General features: G+C 41.2%; 4 protein-coding genes across 4 annotated transcripts; 3 read left to right on the forward strand and 1 right to left on the reverse strand.

Annotated features, from left to right (window-relative positions):
• Nucleotides 1–1,746: 1,746 nt before the first annotated feature.
• On the forward strand, nucleotides 1,747–6,515 carry LOC133714407 (CLP protease regulatory subunit CLPX1, mitochondrial-like). The gene is made up of 6 exons (XM_062140514.1): nucleotides 1,747–1,929; nucleotides 2,039–2,150; nucleotides 2,263–5,138; nucleotides 5,288–5,410; nucleotides 6,104–6,259; nucleotides 6,359–6,515. Exons 3-6 carry the CDS (start codon nucleotides 5,121–5,123, stop codon nucleotides 6,437–6,439), a joined length of 378 nt encoding a protein of 125 aa, XP_061996498.1. The 5' UTR covers nucleotides 1,747–1,929; nucleotides 2,039–2,150; nucleotides 2,263–5,120; the 3' UTR covers nucleotides 6,440–6,515.
• Nucleotides 3,061–4,252, forward strand: LOC133717006 (F-box/kelch-repeat protein At3g06240-like). Its single transcript, XM_062143629.1, has 2 exons — nucleotides 3,061–3,441; nucleotides 3,926–4,252. The coding sequence occupies exons 1-2, from the start codon at nucleotides 3,061–3,063 to the stop codon at nucleotides 4,250–4,252; spliced, it is 708 nt and encodes a 235-aa protein (XP_061999613.1).
• Nucleotides 6,516–7,489: 974 nt separating the features above from the next.
• Nucleotides 7,490–10,631, forward strand: LOC133715119 (E3 ubiquitin-protein ligase SINAT5-like). Its single transcript, XM_062141490.1, has 3 exons — nucleotides 7,490–8,016; nucleotides 8,906–9,292; nucleotides 10,020–10,631. Exons 1-3 carry the CDS (start codon nucleotides 7,765–7,767, stop codon nucleotides 10,380–10,382), a joined length of 1,002 nt encoding a protein of 333 aa, XP_061997474.1. The 5' UTR covers nucleotides 7,490–7,764; the 3' UTR covers nucleotides 10,383–10,631.
• A 265-nt stretch (nucleotides 10,632–10,896) lies between these two features.
• LOC133717154 (pentatricopeptide repeat-containing protein At3g49240, mitochondrial-like) lies at nucleotides 10,897–13,243 on the reverse strand. Its single transcript, XM_062143813.1, has one exon. The coding sequence runs from the start codon at nucleotides 13,226–13,228 to the stop codon at nucleotides 11,309–11,311; it is 1,920 nt and encodes a 639-aa protein (XP_061999797.1). The 5' UTR covers nucleotides 13,229–13,243; the 3' UTR covers nucleotides 10,897–11,308.
• Between the last annotated feature and the right edge of the window lie 831 nt (nucleotides 13,244–14,074).

Consider the following 14,074-nt stretch of genomic DNA (forward strand, 5'->3'; position numbering starts at 1 on the left):
CTTACACTTCTTACTTGTCGCCATACCGCCTCTGGTCTGAAGAATTGGGGACTTATTCAAATGGAGCGATTCATTGGGTCAGTAACCGTGAACCTGGGATTTTCGAGCCACCTGTCTATGCTTTTGATCTGGCAAATGAGGAGTTTCGGGAAATGCCATTGCCTGTTGTTAGCCGTAATGAAAATGGCATGGAAATGACGCAAATTAGAACTCAAGTTCTTTTAGGAGGATGTCTTTGTGTGATGTTTCAGGATGTGACGTTTCAGGACACTAAGAAGTATACTGAATTTTGGGTGATGAAAGAGTATGGGCTGCCTGAGTCTTGGGTTAAACTCTTTGGGTTTAATGTACATGATTTACCAGATGTGTTTGATTCATTATATAAATGCCATTTTTGGGATCCTATTTTCATTGCAGAAGACGGTACAGTTGTGATCAAACTGCGTTCCTGGTCGGAGCTCATCTGGGTTAAATGCCGCAAAGAAGAGAAGCCAGTCTGCACCATCCGGTACCGTCTTGAGGAGGTGCTGGGATATAAGTATGGATTTGATGCCATTTTGTATGATGAAACTCTAGTTTCGATACCTGAGGATTATGGTGATTCATGTGGCTTGAGACTCAGAGGCCTGAAAATCTAAGAAGCAAGAGCGGAAATGAAGAGGGATTGCTACGTGCATTCTATTGCTGGTTTCTTTTTGGGTTTTAACTATTGTAATTTGGATTGCATTCTATTGCTGGTTTCTATTTTAGGTATTGTAATTTGGATTCTCCACCTTTGATTAAACGATCCTTCTACTTTGTTTCACAATGAGCTATGTTTTTGTGTGTTGATGTGGAATTGAGGAGCCAGAAACGAACTATTACTGCTATTGCTGCTGCATGAAGGAACTTGTTTTATCATTGTTTACGTTTTGTTCTATAAATTAGACATTCTTCCTTATTGACCCATATAACATATATAGCATAATGGATTTTTTTTGGACCATGGGCTTTCTTGTTTGAGAACATGAGTGTGCTTGTCACAACATTGCTGCCTGCAATGTTGGCCTCGCAATGATGTAGATGTGCGAGTCGCATCTTTAGTTATACCTTTTGCTCACTCGGCCCTGAATATGGAGGTTGAAACGTGTAGAGCTTCTCTTTAACCTGGTATTCACTAAGGTTAGACAGATATGGACATTGAGAGTGACTCTATCCTATTAGTTACAGCCCTAAGCAAGGATGAGGCAGACTTGTCCGAGGTGGGTCGGGTTCTAGAAGATTGCAAAGTATGCATAACGGGTTTTCAGTCTGTCAGGGTTCGATGCATATTTAGAAAAGCAAATTGTGTAGTAGATCACTTGGCTTGGCGCACCTTGCTAGTGTTGGTTTACTTGATGTTATATAGTTAAATGAAAATCCTGCTATTATTAAGGATGTACTTTACAAGAATTATTGTAATCTGTAGCATAGGGTTCAGGTTTTATGTCCTCTCATTATAAAATTTTATTATTAATATAATAAATGAAATCAGACGTTAGACCTGAGCCTCGCAATTAGGTTGGATTCCAAACCTCATTTCAAGAAATAATAATAATAATATCATTAAGAGTTAAAATGTTTGGTCACTTACACAGCCGGTGCAGGAAAACTGTGCGGACGTTTTTGCCCCTGTCATTTTCTGTGATTTACTGCATTGCCATTACCCTTCCTTTCTATGGATTTACCGCGCGCACTGCATTACTGCAAGGATCTCCATGTTTTTACTGATGAATTGATATGAAAAGGAATATTCTAATAAGAAGGAAGAGGCCTTTCAGATTTCTCGGGCGTCTCTCTGCTCTCCTGTTTCTTCTTCTCCTTTGGTTTGAGAAATATTTGCACAGCTTCTCTCTTTGCTCTGTAACCTAGAGCCGCCTACTGGTCGCCACCGTATTTCCCAATGCTCAGGTGCCATGCTTTTTCATTTCCAATTTCATGTTGTTTTGGTCTTTTGAGGTCAGCTTCTGCGCTCCATGATCAGCTCTCTATGTTTCAATTCTAATTCTTTTACCTTTAGTATCAAGCAGAGAACTAGTGCAATCCTAAAATAAATTCGGAAGGGACCCTTCCCTCTTGTCTTGAGTCTCTTCACAAACCTTGGAGCACCCACAAAATCCATCTCCATCTGGGTAAGTTTTGATCTTTCATTTGTCTCAGATTGTGCAGCAATTTTGATCTGTGGTTGAAGAAAACCCACCCTAAAATTTTATCTTCAACAAGTTTCTCAATTTTGGGTTTCAGTTTAGTTGGGTTGAGAAGATTGAAGGTGTTGGTGGCAATGTTGAAGAACAAGGAGCAGGAGCTCCAACATCTCCCTGAACATGTTGTACTCAACATTCTCTGCCGGTTGCCGGTCAAGTCCTTGATCCGCTTCACTTGTGTCTCAAAACGCTGGCGTTCTCTTATCATTTCCGACCCCCAATTTGGCAACTCCCATTTCCAACTAGCAGCATCTCACCTCCGTCAAAATGTCTTAATCGTTAACAGTTCAAAAGGTTCACTCGGAACTATGGTACCCTTTGGATTTCAATCCGTACAAGATAAATTTTCGATCAAAAATCTCACTTGCCCATTCCAGCGGTGTAGCCAAATTCTAGTAATGGGCTCTTGCAATGGTTTGGTAGTTTTAGCTAATTTCCATCCCATTTTTATGGTATCTCCATTCCAACCATGTTGTGATCTGTTGTAGTATATATGAAACATGTTGTATTGTTCATTATATAAAATGTCTATGTCATGTATAAGATAAGTATTTGAGTGAATAGCATAGGTATAGTGACTTGTGAGTCAAGCTTTATGCCAATGGGGAACAAGTGTGGCAATCATCATCACAAACCACAATGTGGAGCTGCAAATGGAGATGCCACAATGGAAGGCTACAAATGAAGATGCCATCAAGTTGTATCATTATTTACTTCAAATGTATCCCTATAAATACCTCCTATTGAATGAAATGAAACACACACTTGAATCTCTATTCCCTCTCTCTCTCTGTCAATTTTGCTTGTCCTTAAACATGATCATTATAATAGTTTGGTAATGTGGAACCCATCAACTGGATTCTTCCGCAACATACCTTGTCCAAATTTTCAGATTGGGATGATAAACTGGACAGATGAAGAGGATGAGATCGGTGTATATTATGGTTTTGGTCAAGTGTCGGCCTCTGACGACTACAAACTTGTGGTCATACCAAATTTGGGTGTTTTTATGGAAGTACAAGTGTTCTCAGTCAAAGCTAACTGTTGGAAAGTTGTTAAAGCTCCTTACTTGACGCCATACCACCCCTGGTCTGAAGAATTGGGGACTTATTCAAATGGAGCGATTCATTGGGTCAGTAACCGTGAACCTGGGATTTTCGAGCCACCTGTCTATGCTTTTGATCTGGCAAATGAGGAGTTTCGGGAAATGCCATTGCCTGTTCTTAGCCGTAATGAACTCAAATGACGCAAATTAGAACGGTGCGTTTGGATGAGAAAATTATAAAATCCGTAGGAATTTATAAATGATGGAATCTTTAATTCCATCAATCTAAAATTCCATTAATTGCATTTTCTATTGTTTGGTTGCATCTATTTAGGATTTGAAATGTGTAATAAATTAAGAAAGTTTAAAAAAAATAAAAAGATAAAATAGAAAAAAGTCTTGTTTTGGAAATAAAAATTGAATACTGCAAAGGAATTCGTAAATGACACCTATTTTGGTGGAAATTGAAGTGAGGAATTTAAATAACGAATTCCTTCGTTTTTTTTCACAGAGAAATTTAAAATTTCCAATCTGATAATGCCAAACGAGGGAATTGGCTTTTAGGAATTATGAAATCCTCACTTTCAATTAAATTCCATCATTTTTTCCCTCATCCAAACACACTCTTATAGGAGGATGTCTTTGTGTGATGTTTCAGGATGCTAAAAAGTATACTGTATTTTGGGTGATGAAAGAGTATGGGCTGCCTGAATCTTGGGTTAAACTCTTTGGGTTTAATATACACGATTTACCAGATGTGTTCAATTCATTCTTTAGCCGCCTTTTTTGGGATCCTATTTTCATTGCAGAAGACGGTACAGTTGTGATCAAACTGCGTACCCAGAGGGAGTTGATCTGGATTAAATGCCGTAAAGAAGAGAAGCCATTCTGCACCGACCGGTACCGTCTTGAGGAGGTGCCGGAACATCAGTATGCATTTTATGCCATTTGGTATGATGAAACTCTAGTTTCGATACCTGAATGATTATGGTGATTCAAATGGCTTGAGACTCAGAGGCCTGAAAAAACTAGGAAGCAAGAGCGGAAATGAAGAGGGATTGCTACATGCATTCTATTGCTGGTTTCTTTTTGGGTTTTAACTATTGTAATTTGGATTGCATTCTATTGCTGGTTTCTATTTTAGGTATTGTAATTTGGATTCTCCACCTTTGATTAAACGATCCTTCTACTTTGTTTCACAGTGGGCTCTGTTTTTGTCTTGATGTGGAATTGAGGAGCCGGAAACTATGAACTATAACTGCTATTGCTGCTGCATGAAGGAACTTGTTTTATCATTGTTTACGTTTGCTCTATAGTTCAGACAGTCTTGCTAATTGACCCATGTAACATATATAGCAAAATGGATTTTTTTGGACCATGGGCTTTCTTCTTTGAGAACATGTGTGCTTGTCACAACATTGCTGCCTGCAATGTTGGCCTCGCAATAAAACTTCAGTTTGCAGCCAATTATAGATATATTTTTCTTTACAGCACCTTTTCTCGTTTGTGACTCCTTAGTACATTGATTCACATAACCTTTGATGCAACCAGAAATTTGATGTACTCCCCCTGTTTAAAAGAAATGGTTAATGACCAGAATGCTCTTGTGCTTTATGGGATCTTGCAATGGTTTGGTATAAAAACTTGTCTATCTTGAACCCATGAACTGGGTTTCCCCAAAGCAGGTATTCAATTCGCTATGGTTTTGTCCATGGTTTGCCAGAATTTTGTTTTTCCTTTTGGATACTCAACCATTTTCTCTATGAACACTGATGCCGGTCGACTATACCCAGCATTCATAATCCGAATAAGAGACTCAATCCAAAAATGCCTTAGGGAAGCAATAGAAGAAGATGTTCCGAATGAATGACGTAAGCAATTCTTGTTTGGCTGCTATTTCCGTGAAAAATTGCCATTTTTAGCATGTTGGTTGTGTGCATGTTGAACGTAATCTTTGTTTCCTCACTTTATTTGCAAGCATGCTTCTTTTGTACCTATATCTATGGTTTACTTCTCTCAGGTCCAACTGCATTTCACGGAAAGTGGCTTGAGGCTAATTGCTAAGAAAGCAATATCAAAGAACACTGGGGCTCGTGGATTACGAGCAATTTTAGAAACTATATTAACGGATACCATGTATGAGGTTAGGCCACTTCTCGTTTCTGTTGCAATCTCAACATGTTAATAACTTGGAAGGGATTGGGATGAATAACTTAATGCTGGGACTGAATATTTTCCTCTCAGCACAATTATCTTGAAATCTGGGGAAAGGGGAAATGTGTTGAAGTACTAATTTGCCATCATAGGGATTAAAGTACCACTCACTTTGTGCGAATCAGCATTTAGAATGAGACTCTTCCTGCATACTTATTGGGTGCTTGGTTTCAGAAGCCAGGTACTTGAACCTAGTTTTAACTCAGTGGCTTGTTGGTTTGTTTATATCCATAAGCATCAGTAAAGCGATGTGATTGGAACCAATGTGATGTCTCAGTTAGGGTGTGTGGAACCTAATTAATTCCTCAATTGTAAAGAGGATTTTCAATGTCATATTATATAGTTCTTTTCAACATGCTTCCTGAGGATTTGCTAATGAACATTACTTGAAGACGTGTGTAGGATCAACACCATTCTTGAAGAACGGTATGCTGAGTAGTTCAGGAAATAATGTGCATCAAATTGCATAATTTAGTTTTCTGTTCTGTTCTCAACATACGAATTTATTTATAAACCATGTGAGGTTTTGTGGTTCTGCCCGGAGCAGAGTTCAAATGAACCAAGAAAAGAATTGGCTCCAAACAGGAAATAATAGCTAATTGGATTCTTCACTCTTTTGCAGATTCCTGACGTTAGAACTGGTGATGACATAATAGATGCAGTTGTAATTGGTGAAGAGGCCGTTGGAACTGATGGCCAGGGTTGTGGAGCTAAAATCCTTTGTGGTAAGGGTGCATTGGATCAGTATATTTCAAACAATAAAGAGAAGGATGTTCGGGTATGTAACTTATCCACATATATTCGTTAACTGAATTCGGCTTTCAGATTACTTCCTACAGATGTTAAAATGCTAATAATGCTTAGTTCGGTCTCGCAGACTGCAACCACAGAAACAGAAGGGTCTGATGTAGATCCCGAAGGGGAAGCTGAGCTTTCTTCTGTTGTTGCTAGCTTGTAACTTTATGTGGAAACTTATTTGTATCGCAATCTTGTACATATCAAACATTTATTTAATAGATCATATAAAGCTCGTTCTGTACAACTCTGTAAGTCTCATCAGATAGTCTATGGTAAATCTCTCATAGTCATCTTTGTCAAAAATGATTGTTTCTTCGACCGAGTGTATAGTGTATATGATTGTTTCATTGCTTTGATGTTTCGAGAGTGTTATATGATTTGCCTATATGTATACTCAGGCATCGATGCTTTATTCTCCCCAAACCTTTCAGGAACTGAAATCTACCTTTCTACAAAATTGATCTTCACACAGTTTGACTTCCTCAATATCGATATCATGTGGGTAATGGTGTGGTAAGGTTGGTTGAGTGCCTAGCATGAAATTGGCCAGCAGGTTCGAGGTGTCTTCTAGTTTGTGCGCCTATAGATGGGGGTTAGTTTGGCTTTGTTGGATACCCTCGTGGACCTCGGTCCGTATACTAAACTGATAAGTGTCATGTGTGATCAACTTTCTATCGTAACTAAATAGCTCACCCCAATAAAAACAAAAACAAAATATCGACATTCTTAAATGTGTTCTAAGTTGTTGCCGGCAATCACAATTTAGTATCACCCGGAGTCACTTTCTGGGTGTATCGCAATTTAGTATCACCCGGGGTGTATTTCGTGCCCTGGGTCACCCGGACCGGAGTCACTTTCTGGGTCACCATCGTGACCTGCAAAGTGACCTGGTGACCATGAAAACTGTGCCCATGACCCAGAGGGTGAAAATTAACACTAAAAAACAGTGAATAGTAGGTGACCTGGTGACCTAACGGGTGAATTTGCTCTTAACATAACCACATTTTAAGTTTTAACCTTGAACTAAAATGTCCTTAAACCAAAGGGTACCAAACCTTATTATTTTCAAAAAGAACAAACAAACAAAAAAAACACACACCACTAAGAAGCCCACAGCCGTCAGATCTCAATCCTCCTTCTGTGTGATTTCCCTCATCAACGGCCATCCTTATCTCTCTCTCCTCTCCCTTCTCTGTCCCTCAGAGAGAGAGAGAGAGAGAGAGAGAGAGAAGGAGAGAAGAAAAGAACCTCTTTTTCACAGAAGAGGGGGGTTGGGAATCCCCATCAATCCAATCCTCCCCCTCCCCTCCTTTTTCTTAATTCTGAATCGAACCCAGATTAAGAAAGAGAAGGATTTCACATACCCAGAATCTCAATTTTGATTTCATGGCATTTTGATCACTTGGGTATTCCGAATTTCATCGTTTCTGGAATTGGGTTTCTGATTAAAGTTGAGGTCTTTGGGGGTGTTTAGGGAGGAAAGGGATGGACTTGGAGAGCATAGAGTGTGTTTCATCCTCAGATGGTCTTGATGAGGATGAGATCCATCAACACCTTCACAACCCACAACATCCTTCTCATCAACACCACCATGACTTTTCTTCTTCCAAGCCCAGAAATAATGTTACCAACAACGCCGGAATTCCGGGACCCACCGCCATTGCTCCGGCCACCAGCGTTCATGAGTTGCTGGAATGTCCGGTGTGTACGAATTCAATGTACCCACCGATTCATCAGGTAGTTTGTTTGTCTCTGTTGTTTTGTTCTCTCCTGCATTTTGCTTTGGGATTGTTGCATTTTGTGGAATTTGAATTGGGTTTTTTGTGAGGGTGTGTGTTTGACCTAATGCTTGCGTTTTGGGGGTGGTTTTGATTGGGTTGGAGTGGTCATGTTTGAATTGGAGTTTCGATTGAGTTGATTAATTTGATGTGTTTGTGCTTGGATTTTGATGGACTTGTGGAACCCGTATTTGAGTCGAATGTTGATTTTAGGAATGTGTATGGATCGACTTTAGGGATTGGGTTGTCATTGTAAGGAGAGCATTGTTAACCTAGTTTTCCTGGATCTTTCTAGGTCCAGGTACGATTTAGATGATGTGAGCAATGTTGATATAGTATTTGAAGTCATGGAATGTGCTGATGGAAAGAGGTACAATTTAGTAACTTTGTCCAATGCAAGTCTTTGATGACTCTGCAGGGAGGCTGTTTTCAAGACATATGTCTTTTGGAAGGTCCTGGTTTTACTTGAAGGGAACCAGGTTGTATGTATGCATTCGGTTGACTAGGATACTGTTAATCACTTTTATATGATCTTATAACATGGTATGCAAGTTTGTTGCTGCAATCCACTAGTTTCCCAACAGATGAAGTAACATGGATTTTAGTAAAGGATATTTCACTGGAGTAGGTAGCTTTTTCATTTCATGACCTCCTTTACATGCATATGCTCGTTTGCATGTGGTGGGTATCTTTTGGAGTGTTGTTCTTTATTTTGTCATTTTATGGAGTGTGGATATTCTGTTGGTTTTTCTTATTCATCAGAGCCAAAATTACATTTGGTGTAATTCTTAATGTAATTCTTATAAAATATAGATCCTTTTTCTTAAACCAAATTTTCCTCTTTGCAGTGTCACAATGGACACACACTGTGTTCTACCTGTAAAACAAGGGTCCACAATCGCTGCCCCACTTGTAGGCAGGAGCTTGGAGATATTAGGTGTTTAGCGTTGGAGAAGGTGGCTGAGTCCCTGGAGTTACCCTGCAAGTATTACTCCTTGGGATGCCCGGAGATATTTCCTTACTACAGCAAACTAAAGCATGAATCAGTGTGCAATTTCAGACCTTATAATTGCCCATATGCTGGATCGGAGTGCTCTGTTGTTGGGGATATCCCTTTCCTGGTTGCCCATCTTAGAGATGATCACAAAGTAGACATGCACACAGGATGCACGTTCAACCATCGCTATGTAAAGTCAAATCCCCGGGAAGTAGAGAATGCCACTTGGATGCTTACAGTAAGTTTCATATGACATCTATATCGTTTGATTGGTTTTTGCAACAAAGGATGCGTCTCTTCCAAGTTTATTCGTACTCCATATGTTTCTTAAAATTGGTGTTTGACCAAAACATTTTAAGGGGTAAAGTTAAAAGTACCTAATAGTGAAAATGTAATTCATGTATGTAGATGTTCATCTACATAAGCTGACAAGAAACTGGAGACTAGCTAGAATACAGTATTCTCTTTGTAATGCATGTAAACCTTTCGGTCACTTGGAGAACACTATGGTGGGGAACCATCTTATTGTCCAATTGATCAATTAGTGATCAATCCGTCACTTTTTGTTTTGTTTCTAAAACACATATCAGGTCAAATTGAAATCAAAATTTTCGTGTTTTTTGGCAAAATAGTTGTGTCAAGTTAATGCAAAATCCTGTGGTTTATTTCGTCTTTACCCTTCCCGTGTCGTTGTTGATGATGATACCTTTGTCAAACTGGTTTGAGAAGCTAGCAAGTTAAGTTTCTTATTAATGGAAAGGATTGCATGGAATTGATCTCTCAAATCCCTTTTCTGGTGAGTAATTTGTTGGGGGAAGTGGTCACCAGCAATCTATCCCACCATTCAAACAATCTTCTTTTAGAACTGAGGAGCTTTTGTCTAAGACTGTCTGTCTACTAGTCATATACTTTTGTCAATTTCTTTAAACCTGAACCTTATGAACTTCATCTGCATTCCCTGTCAGGTCTTCCATTGTTTTGGTCAATACTTCTGCCTTCATTTTGAAGCCTTCCAGCTTGGCATGGCTCCTGTTTATATGGCTTTTCTACGTTTTATGGGTGATGAGAATGAGGCACGGAACTACAGCTACAGCCTTGAGGTTGGAGCAAATGGCAGGAAACTCATATGGGAGGGCACCCCAAGAAGTGTCCGTGATAGCCACCGGAAGGTAAGGGATAGCCATGACGGTCTCATTATTCAACGAAACATGGCTTTATTTTTCTCTGGAGGAGATAGGAAGGAGCTTAAGCTGAGAGTTACCGGGAGGATATGGAAGGAACAGCAAAATCCAGATGCTGGAGTGTGCATACCAAACTTATGTAGCTAAGACAGATGATTTTGGAAGTTTACATTTTGTTGTTTGAGACACTGTTGTGTGTTGTACCTGTGCCAACTTGTTCTTGTTATGTTGTACCTGTGCCGTTCTTGGTATGTTGTACCTGTGCCAGCTTGTTGCTAGTACGTTGTACCCGCGCCAGCTTGTTTCTGGTATGTTGTAATGGACTGAAGTCTCGAGGTTTGGAAGTTTTCAGCTTAATAAATTGTATAATAAGCAGGCTTTCCTTCCTTTTCACTATGCCAAGGATCATTGCCATCAAGGCATCAACATGCTGCTGAATCAAGTCAAAATTCTAATAACTCTGCGCCATCCTTATCTTTTAATCAAAGCCTTTTGACATCTCTGTTCCTTTATTTAGTGGAGGAATGAGTGAAATCAAGCTAAGGAAGACTTTTGCATTAAGAAATAGCTAATGGGTAGCCATTAAAACAAGTATAACCACCAAATGGTGATGGCTAACATTGAGTCTCAACTCTAAATGATGTCTATGTTTATGAAAGAAATTGATTGAACACATTAGCCGAAGTAGTAATTCAAACTTCAAAAAACAAAATTGATGGAACACCTTTGAAATTGAGCTGCAAGATTTGTGTAAATTATTATTGAGCCGAAGTAGTGATTTAAGCTTCATCAAAAAGCTTAAAATTCATGCATCCCATTGGCATTCAAATATATGGCTCTTGTAGCTCATGTTAAACAACTAGCTCATTTCATGTACAGATTCGAAATTTAAACAAGGAGGACTGAAACATCAGAAGTGAATGATCTGCCGAGTTCAGGCCATAAACACACTGATTGTAGAGAAAAGTAATCCAATAAGTTCTAAAATCTGATTACAAATTAGACTAGCTAGGGAAGCAGATAACATAAAATACGACCATTCCCCTGCCTTGTTTTCACCAGATATGTTGCCCTCAAGCCACTACCTGCTCGTTTGCACCCTCGCTTTTGGATTCTTCATCTGCACCTTCACCTTTGATTGCTTGCTCTGCCGAGTTCATGTCAGCAGCTGGAGCAGCCTCCACAGAAGCTGAGGCAGCTTCACCTACTTTTTCAGCGGCCTCTGTAGACCCTGTCTCTTTCTTCCCAAACAAACTAGACGGAAGTAACGAGGAGACAGCAGCACTCCTACTTCTCTTTGCTGCTTCTGCTTCCTCAATCTCCTTCGCCTTAGCCTCAGCCTTCAGCCTTTCCTTCTCCTCTATCAGCTTTCCCAATTCATCCTCTCTCCCATCCTTTCTCAGCTCCCCTTTGATGAACTCCTGCAACTCCTCATTCAATTCAATCCATTCGTCCTCCAACAATGTATCCACCACATTAAGCACCTCATCAAATTTCCCTGCATCACTCAATGCCTTCATTATAAACTGATAGCTCGCAACATCCATCTTCAGCTTCTTCCCCATAAGATCAAAAAACGACTTCGCCTCATCAACCTTCCCCACCTTAACCAACCCACCAGCCAACCTATTATAAACAGCCAAATTCGGCCTCAACTTCTCATCCACCATTTTCCTAAAATACTCAGCCGCATCATCAGGCCTATTCTCCTCAAAACAAGTATCCATCAACAAAGAGTAAGTATACTCATCCGGGTTCACTCCCTTCTCCCCCATCTCCCCATAAACCTCCTCAGCCTCACTCAGCATCCCATTGCTACACAAATGCTGAATCAAATTATTAAACGACAACGTATCCGGGTCACATCTATACTCCCCCATCTTCCTGAAAACCTCAACCGCCTCCTTAAACCTCCCCTGCGCACAATACCCGTCCGCCATCACATTAAAGCTCCCCAAATTCACCGTAAACCTCCTCGGCGGGGAATGCTCCTCCCTCATCCTATCAAACAACTTCAACGCCTCATCAAACTTCCCATACTCACACAAAGCCTCCAACACCGAGTTATACGCCACCGCATTCATCCTCACCTTCGAAGCGTGTTCATAACACTCCATTGCCTCCTTCTCCATTTCCTTGATGAAATACCCCTTCATCAAACTCCCAACCACAACTCCATCCTCCACCTCCCCTCCCAGCTTCTCCTTCAACTCCTCGTAAAGCCGAAACACCCCATCCGAATCCGAATTCCTCACACACCCCACCATCAGATAGTGATACACAACCGGGTCCGGCTCGAAACCCTTGACATCAACCATCTCCTCCTTCAGCTCCACGGCCCTCTCCAGCTTGCCATTGTCCACCAACCCCTTGATCAGAATCCGGTACGTCGTCGGAGAAGGATTGAACGGCGCGTCGTTGATGAGTTGCTTGTAATGCTCCATAGCAGTATCGGGTTTCCGGCAGTCGAGATAGGTCTGGAAGATGAGGTTGTGGGTGACGATGTTGGGGGCGACGCCGGCCTGGGTGATGAAGCGGTGGAGGGAGAGGAGGTCGGAGTACTTGGACTGGCGGAGCTGGGCGGCGAGGACGGAGTTGACGGTGTAGATGGTGGGGCGGCAGTTGGAGTAGATGGAGTGGCGGGTGTAGAGGGCGGCTTCTTCGAGGTCGTTGCGGCGGATGAGGGTGAGGATTTTGTTGTGGAGGTTGAGGCGGTTGCCGGAGAGAGCGGAGACGGGTTCGGGGAGCTTGGGGGCGTTAGGGTTAGGGTTTTGGGGTTTTGGGGGTTGTTGTTGTTGGGAGCGGTGGAGGGGGGAGATTGGGGGCTCGATGCGGAGGCGGCGCTTGCGGCGGCGGCGGTCGGCGGCGGCGTCTTCGGGGGTGGCGAAGGAGAGGGAGCGGAGGGAGAGGAATGAGGGGGGTGTGGGGCGGTGGTGGGGAGGTTTGGCTAGGGTTTTGAGGTGGGTGAGGAAGGTGGGTTTGGAGAGAGCCATGGATTTGGGAGATTTGCAGAGAAGGGTTCTGAGAGGGTTTTAGAAGAAAATGGAGAAGAGAATTGAGTTCATGGCCAGTTGTTGGGCTGGGCTTCATTGCTACGTGTTGGGCTGGGCTACAATACGTCGCTTTGGAAGTTTCTCGAAAATCAGGATTCAAATAAGTGACAAATCTTATTTTTTGGTCGACGGCTCGGATGTATCTCTACAACTGCTTGGACTACGCAGAGGTATCTGTGTCTGATTTGCTTTTGAGTTTAGGATACGGGCAAAAATTATTGAAACTCAACCTTGGGGGTTTCTTAGCTTGTACAGTACTTGAATTTAAAAGCTAGGGATATAATCTGACTATTGCAACTACTTTTTTGTTTTCTTTGATAACCCGAAAGTTAGATTAATTTCTTCGCTTGGTACAAGAGTTTATGTAATTTTAGTTGCTTCAAGAGTTAAATTAAGTTGCCGAAGTTTGTTTATATGTCTCCCATTATTATTTTGTATTCATGCTGGTTTTTTTGGGGTGATGGCGGTAGGTTTTGGCTAGCTGCAACAGTTTTGCGAAACCGGATGGCAGGAAGATCACAGTGTGGCTGAGTTTGTCTTGGGCTCCTACAATGTTGTTACTGAAAAGCCAGCTGGTGGTGCTCAGCAATATCCGCAAGGTATCTATTCTAGACCTATTCTAGTTAATACCATATGGTAACACCTAAACTATACAACTTATGTCAAGGTATATATTCTAGTCAATACGTACTATATATGTTGTAATGTATCTATTCTAGACTTCCGGCCAGCTGATATGACAATTCAATTGTCTGAGAAGTGTGCATATTTGTTTGTGAATATGTG

This window comes from Rosa rugosa, chromosome 6 (genome assembly GCF_958449725.1).
Source record: "Rosa rugosa chromosome 6, drRosRugo1.1, whole genome shotgun sequence".
Taxonomy (NCBI): domain Eukaryota; kingdom Viridiplantae; phylum Streptophyta; class Magnoliopsida; order Rosales; family Rosaceae; genus Rosa; species Rosa rugosa.